The 17,855-nt window shown below is 37.7% G+C and overlaps 1 protein-coding gene and 1 pseudogene across 3 annotated transcripts in view; one reads left to right on the forward strand and one right to left on the reverse strand.

The window, feature by feature from the left end:
• The window catches only part of METTL24 (methyltransferase like 24), a 120,953-nt gene that overhangs the window by 48,391 nt on the left and 54,707 nt on the right, over positions 1 to 17,855 (forward strand). For all 3 annotated transcript variants that reach the window (XR_009543762.1, XM_060167429.1, XM_060167430.1), the window contains one exon: positions 5,203 to 5,431. Coding sequence is in view for 2 of the 3 variants with exons in the window: in XM_060167429.1 (XP_060023412.1) it covers positions 5,203 to 5,431 (229 nt within the window). In the remaining variant the exon portion in view is untranslated. The remainder of the gene's footprint in view (positions 1 to 5,202; positions 5,432 to 17,855) is intronic.
• On the reverse strand, positions 11,218 to 12,841 carry LOC132530888 (small ribosomal subunit protein eS8-like; annotated as a pseudogene).

Consider the following 17,855-nt stretch of genomic DNA (forward strand, 5'->3'; position numbering starts at 1 on the left):
TTTAAACAGCTTTAAATTGAGGTATAATTCACATAACACACAATTCATCCATTTAAAGGGTACAGTTCAATGGTTTTTAGTCACCACAGTCAATTTTAGAACATTATCATCACTGCAAGAAAGAAGGCCTGTACCCAGTAGCACTGACTCTCAATTCCCTCCAACCCTCTTTCAGCTCTTTGTCTCCCAGTCCTAGGCAACCACTAATCTACTTTCTATCTCTATAGATTCACCTATTCTGGACATTTCAGATAAATGAAAGCATATAATATGTGGTGTTTTGACTAGCTTTTTCACTTAGCATAATGCTTTCAGGGTTCATCCGTGTTGTAATATGTATCAGTACTTCATTCCTTTTTACTGCCAAATAATATTCCATTGTATGGATATACCACATTTTATTTATTCATTCATCAGCTGATAGACATTTGGGTTGTTTCCACTTTTTTGGCTACTATGAATAATATTATTATGAACAGTCATGTATGAGTTTTTGTGTGGACATATGTTTTCATTTCTCTTGGTTATATACCATTTTATGTTCCCACCAGCAATGTATGAGGGTTTCAATTTCTCCACATTGTCATCAACACTTACTATTATTGGTCTTTTTGATTATAGCCATCCTAGTAGATGTGAAATGGTATCTCATTATAGTTTTATTTTGTTTCTCCCTACTGGCTAACGATCTTGAGCATCTCTTCATGTGTTTATACTCTGAGCTTTTGCTTCTTAGGGAACATAAAGGATAGTCACCTCAATACTCTTGGAAATATTTTAAAAGAATAACCAAGGACTTGAAACAGTGCCACATCCATCCCTTCTACTCTTCAGTAACACTAAAGGGGATGCAGTTGCCAGCACTGTAGCTAGTTCAAGGGACACTTTTATACAACATGGGAAAGGCATTTGCTCTCTCAAGAACCTTTACTTATCTGCTGCATAATCATTATAGTGATTAGGCGTGGTGCCCCCTAGAGTTGTTTAGTGCACATCCTGCACACCCACACTTAGGGATCCTAGTTGTTGCTTTCTGAGACATCAGGAGAGGAGGGCAAAAATGGTTACTCTGTTATTCTACTACCTTTGGCTGTTTAGTCCTGTTATCTGCCCCCTTCCTATTTCTTCAACAAATCCCTCAGATTTGATGACCTTTCTGTACTGAAGAGTTTTTGTGATCTCAAACCTCTCCATTAACATATACAGCGTAATGTTTATAAGCATGAGTTATATAATTTATCTCTCTGCCACATAGAAGGATAGGTTACAGTCTTCATGAAGGCTTATACCTTTGAATATATGTATTAACAGCTTAACTATTTCAAAAATGGGTTATAGTAGAAATTGCTAATTGTCCCCCAGTATTCATTCTTCCATCCTTCTTTGGTAACGGAACTCCTGAGTTTAGCAGGGCACGTGGCCACCTTGCCAAAGATTGCATATTCTAGCCTTCCTTGCAGCTACAAGTGGCCATATGACTAACTTTGAGCAATGTGATATGAGTGCAAGTGATGTGTGCAATTTCTAGGCCATGCACCTAGGAGGAAAGGATGTGACCTTCACCTCCCTTTTTACTTTTCTTGATGGCTGGAATGCAGTTGTGATGGCAGGAACTGGAACAACTGTCTTAGACTTTGAGGTAAAAGCCATATGATCATGATCTATATATATGTATATATATAGATACAGATAGACAGATAATTTCTATAAAGTAAAATTTTCTACAGCGAATTCTCTTTCCAGTTAAATAAGTGCAGAAAATAGTTTCCTTATAGACTAAATAGATTTTTGCTATAAAAAGAATTTTCTTTTACTTAATTTATTGTAGTTATTTGTTCAAAGATCTTTCTTCTTTACTACTTCTGAGTTTCTTCAGATCAAGGATCATGTTTAATTTATCTGTCTCTGGTGTCTAGGGTACTGCCTTGAACATATAAAGTGCTCTGTAAATATTTATTAATAAACATGAATAAGTCAGTGAAATGTAGCCCATTCCATGCTGTGTTGGATATTGTACTGTATATTCTGGGAATTCCAGACCCTACCTAATAGTTTTCTTTTACTTAGTGCAGCATTTTGTGGGTTTGTCTGTCATCATTCATCTATCTCCTCAGCACTAGGGATATAGAAATAAGCAAGATTGACACAGCCCTTTACTTCATGGAGCTTTACTATCTAGTAGCTGACAGTTTCCTAGATCCCTAAGTTCACAAATATTCCTTCCATGATTCTGTGTCCTACCCTTACTTGCAGTGAGGTAGAGTGTAAAGAGCACATGCTTTGGAACTACCTGGATTGGATTTGAGTCCTGATTTTACCCCTTTGGGCCACTTTTTGCAACACTTATGTATATTAAATTTGTTCTTCCTGTTGCTTTTTACACCTACCACAAACTTGACTAATTTAAACTAAGTGTGAAGAAGTAGCAATACCATTTTGAATAAATGAAAGTAAGAATTACAGACCTTGATTAAATAAATGTAGTTTATTACTTTCCAATACAGTACATATTATACATTTAGATTAAATGGATTTTGTTTAGTAAAAGCATAACAGAAAATTTACAAATTTCAGTAGTTTCATGTTATTTAGTGTATCATACAGAATAGTTCCCCTTCATCTAATGATTAACTTATATATGTGTATGTGTACTTATGATATTTCTAATAGAGAATCCTTGTACATGTGTAGAAAATCTCTGGAAGGATACACAAAAAATTGCTAACTGATTATCTCTGGAAATTGATGGCTAAAATTCTCGTGGTAGGAAACTTTTTGTTTTATATACTTATATACAACTTTAACTTTTTCTAAGTGTGTTTGTTATTTTTTTAATTGTAAGAAGCTAGTTTAAATTGAAAACATATCAATACATAATATAGTGCCTTACTAAAAAAACTAGTTACACAGCTGTTGTGTGGTTAATTCTTAAAAATTTCTGAGGGCTTGATTAAAATACATACATGTTTTACAGTGGAAAGTGTTTTCTTGAAATTATATTTTGAAAATTCATGGAGAAATCATTCACTTTTTTACATAGAAAATTTATATGGAAATTATATTTAATGAGTACTTATTTGACTAGTGTTTTGTTCTCTTAGTAAAGCTACAGGACTGCCATTTTTCCACTGGGTTCCATGTTTCCATGATAACACAGGTTTTGCTCATCTAAATTTCAAAAAACTCTTTTTTTTTGGCCATGACACACGGCTTGGGAGATCTTAGTTCCCCGACCAGGGATCAAACCCAGGCCCTTGCAGTGAAAGTGTGGAGTCCTGACTATTAGACTGCTAGGGAATTCCCTAAATTTCAACAAATTCAATTAAGTGAAAAATCTCTTGGGACAGGTGAGTTCTATAACATTCTGATCTATAAAGAAATAAATCTGTGTACTAAAAAGTGCTTTGCAGCGTCTACTGCAACTCTTAGATATACATTTAATGCCAGGTTTATCAGTTAGCTGTTGCTATGTAACAAGTCACTCTAAAACTCAGTAGCTTAAAACCATTATTTATTGTTGCTCACATGTCTGCAGATCAGCTGAGCTTCAGTTGATCCACGTCAGGCTCAGCTGAGAGACTTTACTTCAGGCTGAGGTGGCTAAGGGCAGCTGTGTGTTTCATAGAAGGCCAGTGGATTGTCTGGGACACCTCTGCTCCTCATGTCTTTTAGTTTCCTGAGACCAGCAAGCTATCCAGGGTATGTTTTTGTCACAATAATAGTACAAAAGAGTGAACCATTGTTCATTCTTGAAGTGCTCGAAGCCTAGGATCAGGACTGGTATCATGTCCCTTTCTTCCAAAAAGCAAGTCACATAGCCAAGCCAAAAAATCAAGGGACAGGAAAGGACACTCCATACGTGATGAGCATGGCAGTAGTGTGGATGAAGGGGTGAAGAGTTAGGGCCAGCAAATCAATCTGCAACACCAGATTAGATAATGAACAAATTGGGGGAAAGCTTGGATAGAGATTACAATGGTCTGAGCTGTGTGGGTTCAATAGGAGGTTGAAAATAGGAAACAGGATCTCTTGGGTAGAAGGAATGGGAATGTTTGTGAGAAGAGTGCTGAATCTTTTTCTAGCCAAAAGTGTCAAGAGAATTACAGCTGAAGAATAGCAGAGGGCTAACATGACATGGGTCCGGTGAGATTAAAAGAATGTAGTGGGAGTGAAGGGAGAGAACAAGGCAAACAGAATATTAAGAATGTTTAGGTGGAAGATCTCTGTAGTGAAGACTTACTTTAGTTAACTAAATTGTTACCCAATAAGCTTGTATATTTCCAAATTATAAAATAGTCTGTAATAGTAGAGTCTAAGAGGATGAAGCATTTCTGCCCTGGGTTCAGGTTTGGCCAATGCATTATAGATACTCTGGGATTTTGGTATCTTTAAGCACATCTAATTATAGTATTTGGGGCAGAAAAGTCATAATCACCTTTTTTTTAAAAAAAATCATCTTCTCTTGGTTAATTTCATGTTTTTTCATTCAAAATGATGCTTTAATCAAAGTTATGAATCTTGTATCACCAAGTAAGGAATATTTATGAGTAAATTAAAAATTTGTAACTATGAATATTCCACAATATGTGTTACCTAACTAGGTACTTAAGTACAACTAATTCATGATTTCTACCCCCTGCTGATGTGAATTTAGGTGATATACCTCTTGCTTCTTGAGTACTAGATCCAGTAGAACCACATACGTCTGCCTTTTTTCTTTAACTGTACTATTTAAAATGCACTCCGTTCTTAAGAAAACAGCTGTTGTCTTTAAGTCAAACTGCATGCACAGCGCCATAGCCATGCACCTCTCCCTAAGGGAACTGTTGCTCAGACTTATATTTTTGACATATTCTGAGAAAATCTCTTAAGACGACTAGATAGTCTTCTTTGTTTCATTGCTACTATAATTTATATCTTTTTTAAAAAAATCAATTTGATACGCTTCTACATGTTTGAACATGTGGTTCTCTGGTCTGCATTTAGCACATAATTTCTCTCCTTTCTTTTATCCAGAAGCTTTTAGCTTTAATGCTTTTTGTGAAGGAAGGTTTATGGAATGTGTACAACAAGCCATGTGTTAAAACAGGAGAAGGCTTGATATGACTAAGGAAATTGACCTTGGCACTGTCATTTTTGTCAATACAACACTTTTGCTCCATATATTTTTTTGTTGTTGATTTTCATCCTCTTTCTTTACAGGCTGGGAAGTGATGATACCCATTTTGAGGTCAGCATGGCCAATGATGGATGTGAAGTGCATCGTTTTGATCCTACTGTTAAATCAGCTCATGTTCTGGAGAGTGAGCGTTTTTGGTATCACCGCTTGTCCGTCGACTGGCGGGACTCCCATCCAGCTGTTGCTGCCCGAAAACCATATAGCAACACCAGAAAACTGAGAACCATTTTGAATGAATTTGGGCATCACAAGGTCAGATTTTTCATTTGATTTCATAGTTAAAGTGAACAAACTCATAAGATTTTTTTTTTTTAATGCAAACCAAGGATTGGATAGTTGAAGGTCCAGTTTTAACCTTACTGATCACTTATCATTATTTATTGAGTCAGTTCTGTAGATATAACGTTTGGGCAAGGATAGAGATTTTAAATTGATTTCAAGATTTTAGTTGCTGTTGAGTAGTGCTGAGGTTTTGACCAAGACTGGGCAAGGAGAGTAAGAAACTTACTCTGGTGTGGGCTCAAGAGTACCATTTCCATTTGGGAATTGATTTTATATTTCCAGACAGAGCAAACTACTTATGTCAGCTTCAAATACAAAAAGTAATCAGAACCAGGTTTGTGTTTGATAAGAGATCGCTTGTTTCTCACTGTTGTAACAATGATTTTGAGTCTCTTAAAGGTCAGAAGATACATGTAGCTTTGATTAAAATGTACTTTGTAAAATTGAATGGACATTATATGTATTGCAACTGATATAATTATGTCAAAAGACGTCAAATCTCTACAAATATTTTATTGTGAATGGATAGCAAAAGGAAACTCAGTCTTTGAACTGCATGTTTTGAAAGCAATTTTTAGATGTGACTAATTGCATTCTGTAGGTAGATACTAGAGAAATTCTCCTGAGTGTAGTTGTCTTGCCTTTGATTACCAGCTCTTCTTGGGCTTGGCCTATCTTGGCCTATTATTCCCAGCCAGAGATGACATGTAATTTAGGACATGCCAGAATGGGTGTTCCTGAGATACAGTGTACATGGAACTCAATTTTAAATCTGAGTTGGCTGCTTGATCTTTAATAAAAAGACTTTTCCTCTGCACTGTTCTTTTTGCTCCCCCTCCCCCTCCTCCCCTTCCTCCTCCTCTTCTTCCTTTAAAAAAAAAAAATCCAAAAACAGAAAACAAAAACTTCCTTTAATTGGACAACAGGAACTTCTTCAAGAACAACTTCAAAGAATTTGGTGTTCTTTTAACATGTGTTTTGAATTTTGTATTTATTTTGATTTGTATTTTGACTTGCCATTCAGAGTAACTAGCATTTAATAGTTAGGAGCCTTAATGAAACACGTATAGGGGTTTTTGCGTAAAATCTTTGAACAGAACCCAAAGAAGTGAGAGCATTTTTTCAGAATATTGTTTTGTTTTTGCTGCATGTTACCTTCATAGACATGTTTTTTGTAGCTGAAAATTACAGGCTTGACCCTTTTAGCATGTCAACTCTAGGTTATTCAAAGAGCTAACTACTGATTCCTTGTGTTCATTTAGGAGTCTTGCTGCTCCCCCTTAATGCTCTTTACATCCTGGCCCTCCACCCCCATTCTTCAAAGAAAAGACTGAGTAGAGAAAAGAGGTGAAAAACACAAAGCCATTTTGCTTTTATTGGATAATATTTTAGCCAAAGATTTGGAAAATGTGAGGATAAAATTGACTTTGAAAAATGATCTGTGGATATAATTTATCTGTGCCACATTTCATATGAAAAACGTATTTTCAGATAACCAGGTAGGCACCTGAATTGTGCTTGTTTAATTAACTCCATGGGAGCTGCAGTGGGCGAACCTTTATGCTGTAGCTGAAGCATGATGCCTTTTACAGCACTGCTCCTGAAACAGCAGAAATATTTACAGTGATACTTAAAAGGGATAAATGTTTTAAAGGATTTTTTATATTCTTAGGGCTATTATTTTATTGAAAACACTAATAATGACACTTAAAAATGATTAAGATGGTAATTTTATGTTGCGTGATTTTTACCATAATAAAAAAAAATGGAGGAAAGAACCCCATAAATAGTGAAAGTGATCTGGCTCAGAATTGCCAAGTATGTATTTGTCGCTTAAAAAAGAGTCCCTTGCTGAAAATCGAAAAGATACTGGTATTCTTTCATAGAGATTTTTTGGGTGAATCCTTTAAAACAAAAACAACAAAATCTAAAGCCATTGGTGAGTGATTGCTTCCATTAGGAACATGCTTCTAGCTAGAAGCTACGTGGTGCCAGATAAAAGGAAACCTCATTTCTGGCCTGCAGCAGGCAAGGTCTGTTTTCATTTCTCTGCATGTGTACAGACCCTGGTAAATACGATGTAGCGCTCTGGCAGGGAAAACAAATGGGAAAAACACACTAAAAAATGTCAGTGTGTTTGCCTTGCCTCCTTCACTTATTTTTCCTGCAAGTGACCATAGAGACCAAAGGGGTTTTGTTGTTTTGTTTTCACTTCATGACTTTAAAATATCACATATAGTTTTGCGATGTTTTCCATTTTAAGGAGTTATTTTTCTTCTTCTCTTTAGCCATATGTACATTCCAGCAACTCAGGAAAAAAATGTAGGCAAAAATGAAAGGCAGAATTTTGAGATGGTGACAGTAAAATGCATGTGGCTTTCTTACTGCTTTTAAAACTCTTGGGTAATTTCAACTTCAAGCCGTAAATCAGAAAACCTTTCTAGAGCATCAAGTGAGAGCAGCTGTATCAGCAAAAGTGTGTGCACGAGAAGCCCAGTCTGTCAGGGAATAATATCACCTGGGTCCAGCATTATTTGGAATGATTAACTGTCTTCTCTTGGCTGAAGTGCTTGTTGCTGTAACTATGCATAAGAATTTTTCCAGAACATGACTAGAAATATCGAATCTGAGATTTCTGCTCATATTAATCATAATGGTTGCTTTCTTCTGAAGACTTTATTACACAGAGTATCCTAAATGATCCAGGCTGGTTAATGAGAATTATTATTTTCAGTCATAACCATGCTGGAGATAATATGAATAACAGGACTGACTGCATTAGAGCTTACCTCTGTGAGCTCATTACTCTAGGTTTGAGGCATGGGTGCTCTTGTTGGTTTTTGGCATTGGGCAAGTCATTTAACCTTTCTGACGCTCAGTTTGACTGTCAGTAAAATGGGGATATTATGATACCACCTAAATGGATTGTTTCTGAGAATTGGGTCAGAGAACACAGTGTGAAAGCCTTCAGCAGAGTGCCTGGCGTCAATTTGTCATTTGATTGTAAATTCAAAGAATTTTTATTAACAATTTCAGTAAGTTTTTACTAAATTTTATAGAAATGTTTTCTTTTTTCTCTTTGTTTCCAGGGAAAATATATTGGCAATTTCTTTGGAAATTGCTAACTGCACCTAATTCTAGTCAAGAGTTTTTAATGAAAGTTTTGTGTGAAATTGAAGGGAATTGGTCGTTCAGACTTGGTCATAGAAGAACTGTCCTTGTTTGCCTCCTCAGGGCACTGAACAGCTTTGTGGTGATTGTATAGAAAGTAAATCCTGTGCTGTATAGAAGTGAAATAAGCTGCTGAGAGTTAATTCAGAGCAGATGTAGACCATGGGGGTTGGGGCAGCTGGTCAGGTGATGCAGGTGCAGCTGACTTCTTGCTTGTTCAGCCCTGGGGGGGCAGGTCCTCCCTCGCCCAGGACGTTGCCCCCGAGGCTGAGTGCCCGCTTGGACTCTGAAAGGAATGCCAGTTTCTGCTTTCCTGGGCAGCCAGCCCGCTATTAATTGCAAAACATCTGTTGTATGCTTGGTGCTGTGTTTAAGAGAATATGAGCTTTGAAATTAAACTACAAAAAGATTCCTTTTTCTTCTCGCTTATCGAGTTTGCAAATATAAACAACATGTTGATACTGCCCTACATTGAAATGCTTGTTGGGAATACTGTTCACACTTTGCTGCTGGAAATGGAAAATGATAAGATTCTTTCAGGAAGAATATCAGACCATGTGTATAAGTTATGTCACTTTTTATTTCTAGAAATCTTCTTTGCCTTAAATTCTGTTTTGTCTGCTGTTAGCTCTGCCATACCAGCTTTTTTTTTTAACGGGGGGGAAATACGTTTTATATTAAATGATATTCTAGAGTCCTTTATTTTTATATTTTTTGGATATAGTTTCAGTTTATGTGTAGCCTGTAAGAGTGACATATTAAGTATAGGCCTGGACTGTATTTTTAAATCCAATCTGAGAGTCTGTCTTTAAACAGGTGTGTTTAATTCACTTACCTTTATTGTGATTACTGGCATATTGGACAAATTTCAATTCTTTTAAATTGGGCTATTTTTTAAAAATTCGTCTTGGTTACCCTTAAATTTTAAATGTATATTATTAACTATAAAATTTTAAAACAACGTATCAAATTAGTCAGTATTTCTATATTCCTCCTAAACACAACAAGGATCCTAGCAACTTAACTACCCATTGAATATGAGCCCCACATTGCTATTATCTGGAGTTTTAGTTTACCTCTTTAAAATTTTTATATTTTCTTTTGAAAAGATGTAAACATAAACGTTGGAAGAATAAGAATAATACAATGAACTCTCATATATTCATCACTGAAATTCATCAATTGTTAATATTTTGCCACACTTGCCCTCTCTCATTTGTACAAATATTACATTTGCATTTGACTGTTGTCTCTGCAGATTTTTAAAAAACTCAATGGAAAGGAATGGATGGATACTTCTATAATACATCTATGTATGTGAATTTAATCCATTTGTATTTATCGTGATTGCTGATATATTTGGATTAATTGCATCTTTGTTATATCAGTTGGCATCACGATTAATGTTGAAACAATGAAAATATCCTTATTAAAGTTGGGGAAAAATAAGGATACCTGTCATTATCATTAAAAAAAACTGGATTAGAGCTCTTTTAAAAAAAATCTTATTTTGAGATAATTATAGATTTGCATGCAGTTGTAAGAAATAATACAGAGATTCCATGTCCCTTTTCCCAATGGCAAACCTATAGTATGATATCACAGCCAGTATATTGACAATGATACAGTTCAGATACAGACCATTTCTAGTACTGTTGGGATCATGTTAACTTTTTTTTTTTCCTGCGGTTCGCGGGCCTCTCACTGTTATGGCCTCTCCCGTTGTGCAGCACAGGCTCCGGACGCACAGGCTCAGCGGCCATGGCTCACAGGCCCAGCCGCTCCGTGGCATGTGGGATCTTCCCGGACCGGGGCACGAACCCGTGTCCCCTGCATAGGCAGGCGGACTCCCAACCACTGCGCCACCAGGGAAGCCCCCATGTTACCTTTTTATAGCCACACCTACCTTCCTTTTCTCCACCTCTTTCCCTAGCCCCTGATAACCACTTATCTGTTTTCCATTTCTATAATTTTGTCATTTCAAGACTGTTATATAAACAAAATTGTACAGTGTATAGTCACGGTTATTTAACACAGTTCCTAAGATAATAGTTAACGCAATTAGAAAAGAGAAAGAATCTTAGGGGTAAAATTTAGGAAGAAGGAGGTAAAAATTGTTATTATTATATGCATATGTATTATTATTATTGGAGCACTCATTATTGGTAGATAATATGATTGCATACTGGAAAACGCAAGAGAATCTAATGAAAAACTATCAAACAATAAGAGAATTTAAGGAACTGTTTGAGTGCAGTGTACAAAAATTAAAAACATACACATTCATGAATAACCAGAATATATAAAGGCAGAGAAGACACCATTTACAAAAGCAACAAAAAAAAGATAAAAATAAACTTAAGACATGTGCAAGATCTATAAGAAGGAAACTTTATTTAAGAATTTAAAATAACACTTGAACAAATTCAAAAGCATAACATGTTCTTGGGTAGAAGGACTCATCATCATAATGATTTAATCTTTCTTATGTTAATTTATTCATTTAACATGATCCCAGTAAAATTGCTGGTAGAATCTTTTTTTTTTTTTCAGAACAATAAACACATTCATTACACAAGCTAAGATAGGAGGGAGGAGGATTTATTTGATTTTCCAGGCCTTGATTTTCCTCAGATAGAATTCCAGCTCCTTTCCCTCTAGCACATAGCCGTCTACTCGGCCACACTGGCCTGGTCTTGAAGCGATGCATGCAAGAACCTTGCCCTGCTGGAACTGCTCCTCTAGAAGACTGCTGATTTTGGCATCCTTTTTCTTTCCATCATATTTCTTCTGAATTTTTTTTATTGTTTTTTGTTTAATATCTCTTCCTCCTCAGGAGTCATCTTGGCCCCCTTCTTGCAGCCCAGGGGCAGTGCATAGTGGGACTTGTGCCACTGTCCGTATGGTGTGCTGTCAATGAGCATGATGCAGTTCTTCACCAGGGTCTTGGTACAGAACAGTTCGTGGTTGGATGCATTGTAGACAACATCAGTTATCCTTGTCTTGCACGTACAACATTCCGAGCCCCAGAAGAAGTTCCCTGTATCCAGCCTCAAGGCCTGGTACTTCCTGTTGCCTCCCCACCCACGGACTGTGTGTATGCAGTGGGGGGTCAACCTTGGTGTCAGTGGGGTGTCCCAGCACATACTTCTGCTTCTTGTGGTAGGGCTTTCTCTTGCCCCCAGTCTTGTGGCGCTTGTGCCAGTTGTCCCGAGAGATGCCAATCACTCGGTGCTGGCTAGAAAGAGCTGTCTTTACTCCTTTGTATATTCTTGCCTCCTTTGTCACAGATTAATTGACCATAAGTGTGTGGCTTTATTTCTGGGCTCTCTATCTTGTTCTATTGATCTACATGTCTGTTTTTGTGCCAGTATCATACTGTTTTGATTACAGTAACTTTGTAGTATAGTCTGAAGTTGGGGAGTGTGATTCTTCCAGCTCTGTTCTTTCTCAAGATTGTTTTGGCTATTTGGGGTTTTGTGTCTCCATATATATTTAAAAATTTTATGTTTTATTTCTGTGAAAAATGCCTTTGGTATTTTGATAGGAATTGCATTGAATCTGTAGACTGCCTTGGGTAGTATGGCCATTTTAACAATATTGATTCTTCCAATCCAAGAACACAGCATATTTTTCCATCTGTTTGTGTCTTATAGTTTTTGGAGTACAGGTCTTTTGCCTCTTTAGGTAGTTTTATTCTTAGGTATTTTATTCTTTTTGCTACAATGGTATTGTTTCCTTAATTTCTCTTTCTGATACGTCATTGTTAGTGTATAGAAATGCAACTGATTTTTGTATATTAATTTTATGTCCTGCAGCTTTACTGAATTCACTGATGAACTTTAATAGTTTTCTGGTGGCATCTTTAGGATTTTCTACATATAGTATCATGTAACCTGCAAACAGTGACAGTTTTACTTCTTCCTTTCCAATTTGGAAGGAATTCCACTCCTGGTTATATTCGGAAAAAAACCCCACTAATTCAAAAAGATACATGCACCCCATTGTTCATAGCAGCATTATTTACAATTGCCAAGATAAGGAAGCAGTCTAAGTGTTCATCAACAGATGAATGGATAAAGAAGATATGTTATATATATTTATACACACACACACACACACACACACACACACACTGGAATACTACTTAGCCATAAGAACGAATGAAATTTTGCCATTTGCAGCAACATGGCTGACCTTGGAGGGCATTTTGCTAAGTGAAATAAATCAGACTGAGAAAGACAAATACTGTATGATATCACTTATATGTGGAAAATAAAAAATACAACAAACTAGAATATAGCAAAAATGAAACAGACTCAGAGATACAGAGAACAAACTAGTGATTACCAGTGGGTGGGAGGGGTGATATAAGGGTAGGGGAGTAGGAGGTACAACTACTGGGAGTAAGATAGGCTCAAGGATGTATTGTACAATGTGGGAAATATAACCAATATTTTGTAATAATTGTAAATGGAAAGTAACTTTAAAAATTGTGTAGGGGGTGACTGGTTCAAGATGACAGAGTAGAAGGATGTGCACTCACTCCTTCTTGCGAGAGCGCTGGAATCACAACTAATTGCTGAACAGTCATCGACAGGAAAACACTGGAACTCACCAAAAAAGATACCCTACATCCAAAGGCAGAGGAGAAGCCGCAATGAGATGGTAGGAGGGGTGCAATCACAATAAAATCAAATCCCATAACTGCTGGGTGGGTGACTCACAAACTGGAGAACAATTATACCACAGAAGTCCACCCACTGGTGTGAAGGTTCTGAGCCCCATATCAGGCTTCCCAACCTGGGGGTCTGGCAAGGGGAGGAGGAATTCCCAGAGAATCAGACTTTGAAGGCTAGCGCGATTTGATTGCAGGACCTTGACAGGTCTGGGGGAAACGGAGTCCACTCTTGGAGGGCACACACAAAGTAGTGTGCGCATCAGGACCCACGGGGAAGGAGCAGTGACCCCATAGGACACTGAACCAGACCAACCTGCAGGTGTTGGAGGGTCTCCTGCAGAGGTGTGGGGGGGGTGGCTGTGGCTCACTGTGGGAACAAGGACACTGGCAGCAGAAGTTCTGGGAAGTACTCCTTGGTGTGAGCCCTCCCAGAGTCTACCATTAGCCCCACCAAAGGGCCTGTAGGCTCCAGTGCTGGTTTGCCTCAGGCCAAACAACCAACAGGGAGGGAACCCAGCCCCACCCATCAACAGACAAGCGGATTAAAGTTTTACTGAGCTCTGCCCAGCAGAGCAACACCCAGCTCTACCCACCACCAGTCCCTCCCATCAGGAAGCTTGCACAAGCCTCTTTGATAGCCTCATCCATCAGAGGGCAGACAGCAGAAGCAAGAAAAACTACAATCCTGCAGCCTGTGGAGCAAAAATCACATTCACAGAAAGACAGACAAAATGTAAAGGCAGAGGACTATGTACCAGAGGGAGGAACAAGATAAAACCCCAGAAAAACAACTAAATGAAGTGGAGATAGGCAACCTTCCAAAAAACAATTCAGAATAATGATAGTGAAGATGATCCAGGACCTCGGAAAAAAGAATGGAGGCAAAGATCGAGCAGATGCAGGAAATGTTTAACAAATACCTAGAAGAATTAAGGAACAAACACCTAGAAGAATTAAAGAACAAACAAACAGATGAACAATACAATAACTGAAGTGAAAAATACACTAGAAGGAATCAGTAGCAGAATAACTGAGGCAGAAGAACAGGTAAGTGACCTGGAAGACAGAATGGTGGAATTCACAGCTGCAGAATAGAATAAAGAAAAAGGAATGAAAAGAAATGAAGACAGCCTAAGAGACCTCTGGGACAACATTAAATGCACCAACATTCTCGTTATAGGGGTCCCAGAAGGAGAAGAGAGAGAGAAAGGATCCGAGAAAATATTTGCAGAGATTACAGTCGAAAACTTCCCTAACATGGGAAAGGAAATAGCCACCCAAGTCCAGGAAGCACAGAGAGTCCAAGGCAGGATAAACCCAAAGAGAAACATGCCGAGACACATAGTAATCAAATTGACAAAAATCAAAGACAAAGAAAAATTATTAAAAGTAACAAGGGAAAAATGACAAATAACATACCAGGGAACTCCCATAAGGTTAACAGCTGATTTCTCAGCAGAAACTCTGCAAGTCAGAAGGGAGTGGCACGATATATTTAAAGTGATGAAAGGGGGCTTCCCTGGTGGTGCAGTGGTTGAGAGTCCGCCTGCCGATGCAGGGGACACGGGTTCGTGCCTCGGTCTGGGAAGATCCCACATGCCGCGGAGCAGCTGGACCCGTGAGCCATGGCCACTGGGTCTGCGCGTCCAGAGCCTGTACTCCGCAACGGGAGAGGCCACAACAGTGAGAGGCCCTCATACTGCAAAAAAATAAAAATAAAAATAAAGTGATGAAAGGGAAGAACCTACAATCAAGATTACGCTACCAGGCAAGGACCTCATTCAGATTCGACAGAGAAATCAAAAGCTTTAGAGACAAGCAAAAGCTAAGAGAATTCAGCACCACAAAAACATCTCTACAAGAAATGCTAAAGGAACTTCTCTACGTGGGAGGAGACACAAGAGAAGAAAAGGACCTACAAAAACAAACTCAAAACGATTAAGTAAATGGTAATAGGAACATACATATCGATAATTACCTTAAATGTGAATGCATTAAATGCTCCAACCAAATGACACAGGCTCGCTGAATGGATACAAAAACAAGATCCATATATATGCTGTCTACAAGAGACCCACTTCAGATCTAGGGACACATACAGACTGAAAGTGAGGGGATGGAAAAAGATATTCCATGCAAATGGAGATCAAAAGAAAGCTGGAGTGGCAATACTCATGTCAGATAAAATAGACTTTAAAATAAAGAATGTTACAAGAGACAAGGAAGGACACTACATAATGATCAAGGGATCAACCCAAGAAGAAGATATAACAATTATAAATATATATGCACCCATCATAGGAGCACCTCAATACATAAGGCAAATGCTAACAGCTATAAAAGAGGAAATCAACAGAAACACAATAATAGTGGGGGACTTTAACACCTCACTTACACCAATGGACAGATCATCCAAACAGAAAATTAATAAGGAAACACAAGCTTTAAATGACACAATAGACCAGATTAATTGATATTTATAGGACATTCCATCCAAAAACAGCAGATTACCCTTTCTTCTCAAGTGCGCATGGAACATTCTGCAGGATAGATCACATCTTGGGTCACAGATCAAGACTTGGTACATTTAAGAAAATTGAAATCATATGAAGCATCTTTTCTGACCACAACGCTATGAGATTAGAAATAAATTATAGGGAAAAAACATAAAAAACACAAACACATGCAGGCTAAACAATACGTTAGTAAATAACCAAGAGATCACTGAAGAAATCAAAGAGGAAATCAAAAAATACCTAGAGACAAATGACAACAAAACCGTGACAATCCAAAACTTATGGGATGCAGCAAAAGCAGTGTTAGAGGGAAGTTTATAGCAATACAATCCTACTTCAAGAAACAAGAAAAATCTCAAACAATCTAACCTTACACCCAAAGGAACTAGAGAAAGAAGAACAAACAAAGCCAAAAGTTAGTAGAAGGAGAGAAATCATAAAGATAGAGCAGAGGGTCTTCCCTGGTGGCACAGTGGTTAAGAATCCACCTGCCAATGCAGAGGACACAGGTTCAAGCCCTGGTCTGGGAAGATCCCATGTGATGCAGAGCAACTAAGCATGTGTGCCACAACTACTGAGCCTGCGCTCTAGAGCCCGTGAGCCACAACTACTGAGCCCGTGTGCTACAGCTACTGAAGCCTGCATGCCTAGAGCCCATGCTCTGCAACAAGAGAAGCCACTGCAATGGGAAGCCTGCGCACTGCAACGAAGAGTAACCCCCACTAGCCACAACTAGAGAAAGCTCGCGCGCAGCAACGAAGACCCAATGCAGCCAAAAATAAATAAATAAATAAATTTAAAAAACAAGATCAGAGCATAAATAAATGAAAAAGGAACAAAGAAAACAATAGTAAAGATCAATAAAACTAAAAGCTGGTTCGTTGAGAAGATAAACAAAATTGATAAAACTTTAGCCAGATTCATCAAGAAAAAGAGGGAGAGGACTGAAATCAATAAAATTAGAAATGAAAAAGGAGAAATTACAGTGGACACCGCAGAAATACAAAGCATCCTAAGAGACAACTATAAGCAACTCTATGCCAATTAAATGGACAACCTGGAAAAAATGGACAAATCCTTAGAAAAGCACAAGCTTCCAAGACTGAACCAGGAAGAAATAGAAAATATGAATAGAGTAATCACAAGTAATGAACTTGAAACTGTGATTAAAAATCTTCCAACAAACCAAAGTCCAGGACCAGATGGCTTCACACGTGAATTCAGTCAAACATTTAGAGAAGAGCTAACACCTATCCTTCTCAGACTCTTCCAAAAAATTGCAGAGGAAGGAACACTCCCAAACTCATTCTATGAGGCCACCATCAACTTGATACCAAAACCAGACAAAGATACTACAAAAAAAGAAAATTACAGACCAACATCACTGATGAATATAGATGCTAAAATCCTCAACAGAATACTAGCAAACAGCATCCTACAACACGTTAAAAGGATCTTACACCATGATCAAGTGGGATTTATCCCAGGGATGCAAGGATTCTTCAGTATATGCAAATCAATCAATATGATACACCATGTTAACAAATTGAAGAATAACCATATGATCATCTCAATAGATGCAGAAAAAGCTTTTGACAACATTCAACACCGATTTATGATGAAAACTCTCCAGAAAGTAGGCATAGAGGGAACCTACCTCAACATAATAAAGGCCATGTATGACACACCCACAGCAAACATCATTCTCATTGGTGAAAATCTGAAATCATTTCCTCTAAGATCAGGAACAAGACAAGGATGTCCAATCTCGCCACTATTATTCAACATAGTTTTGGAAGTCCTAGTCATGGCAACAGAGAAGAAAAAGTAATAAAAGGAACACAAATTGGAAAAGAAGAAGTCAAAACTGTCACTGTTTGCAGATGACATGATACTATATATAGATAATCCTAAAGATGCTACCAGAAAACTACTAGAGCTAATCAATGAATTTGGTAATGTTACAGGATACAAAATTAATGCACAGAAATCTGTTGCATTCCTATACACTAACAACAAAATATCA

Source organism: Lagenorhynchus albirostris, chromosome 12, assembly GCF_949774975.1.
Source record: "Lagenorhynchus albirostris chromosome 12, mLagAlb1.1, whole genome shotgun sequence".
In the NCBI taxonomy this organism is placed as follows: Eukaryota; Metazoa; Chordata; class Mammalia; order Artiodactyla; family Delphinidae; genus Lagenorhynchus; species Lagenorhynchus albirostris.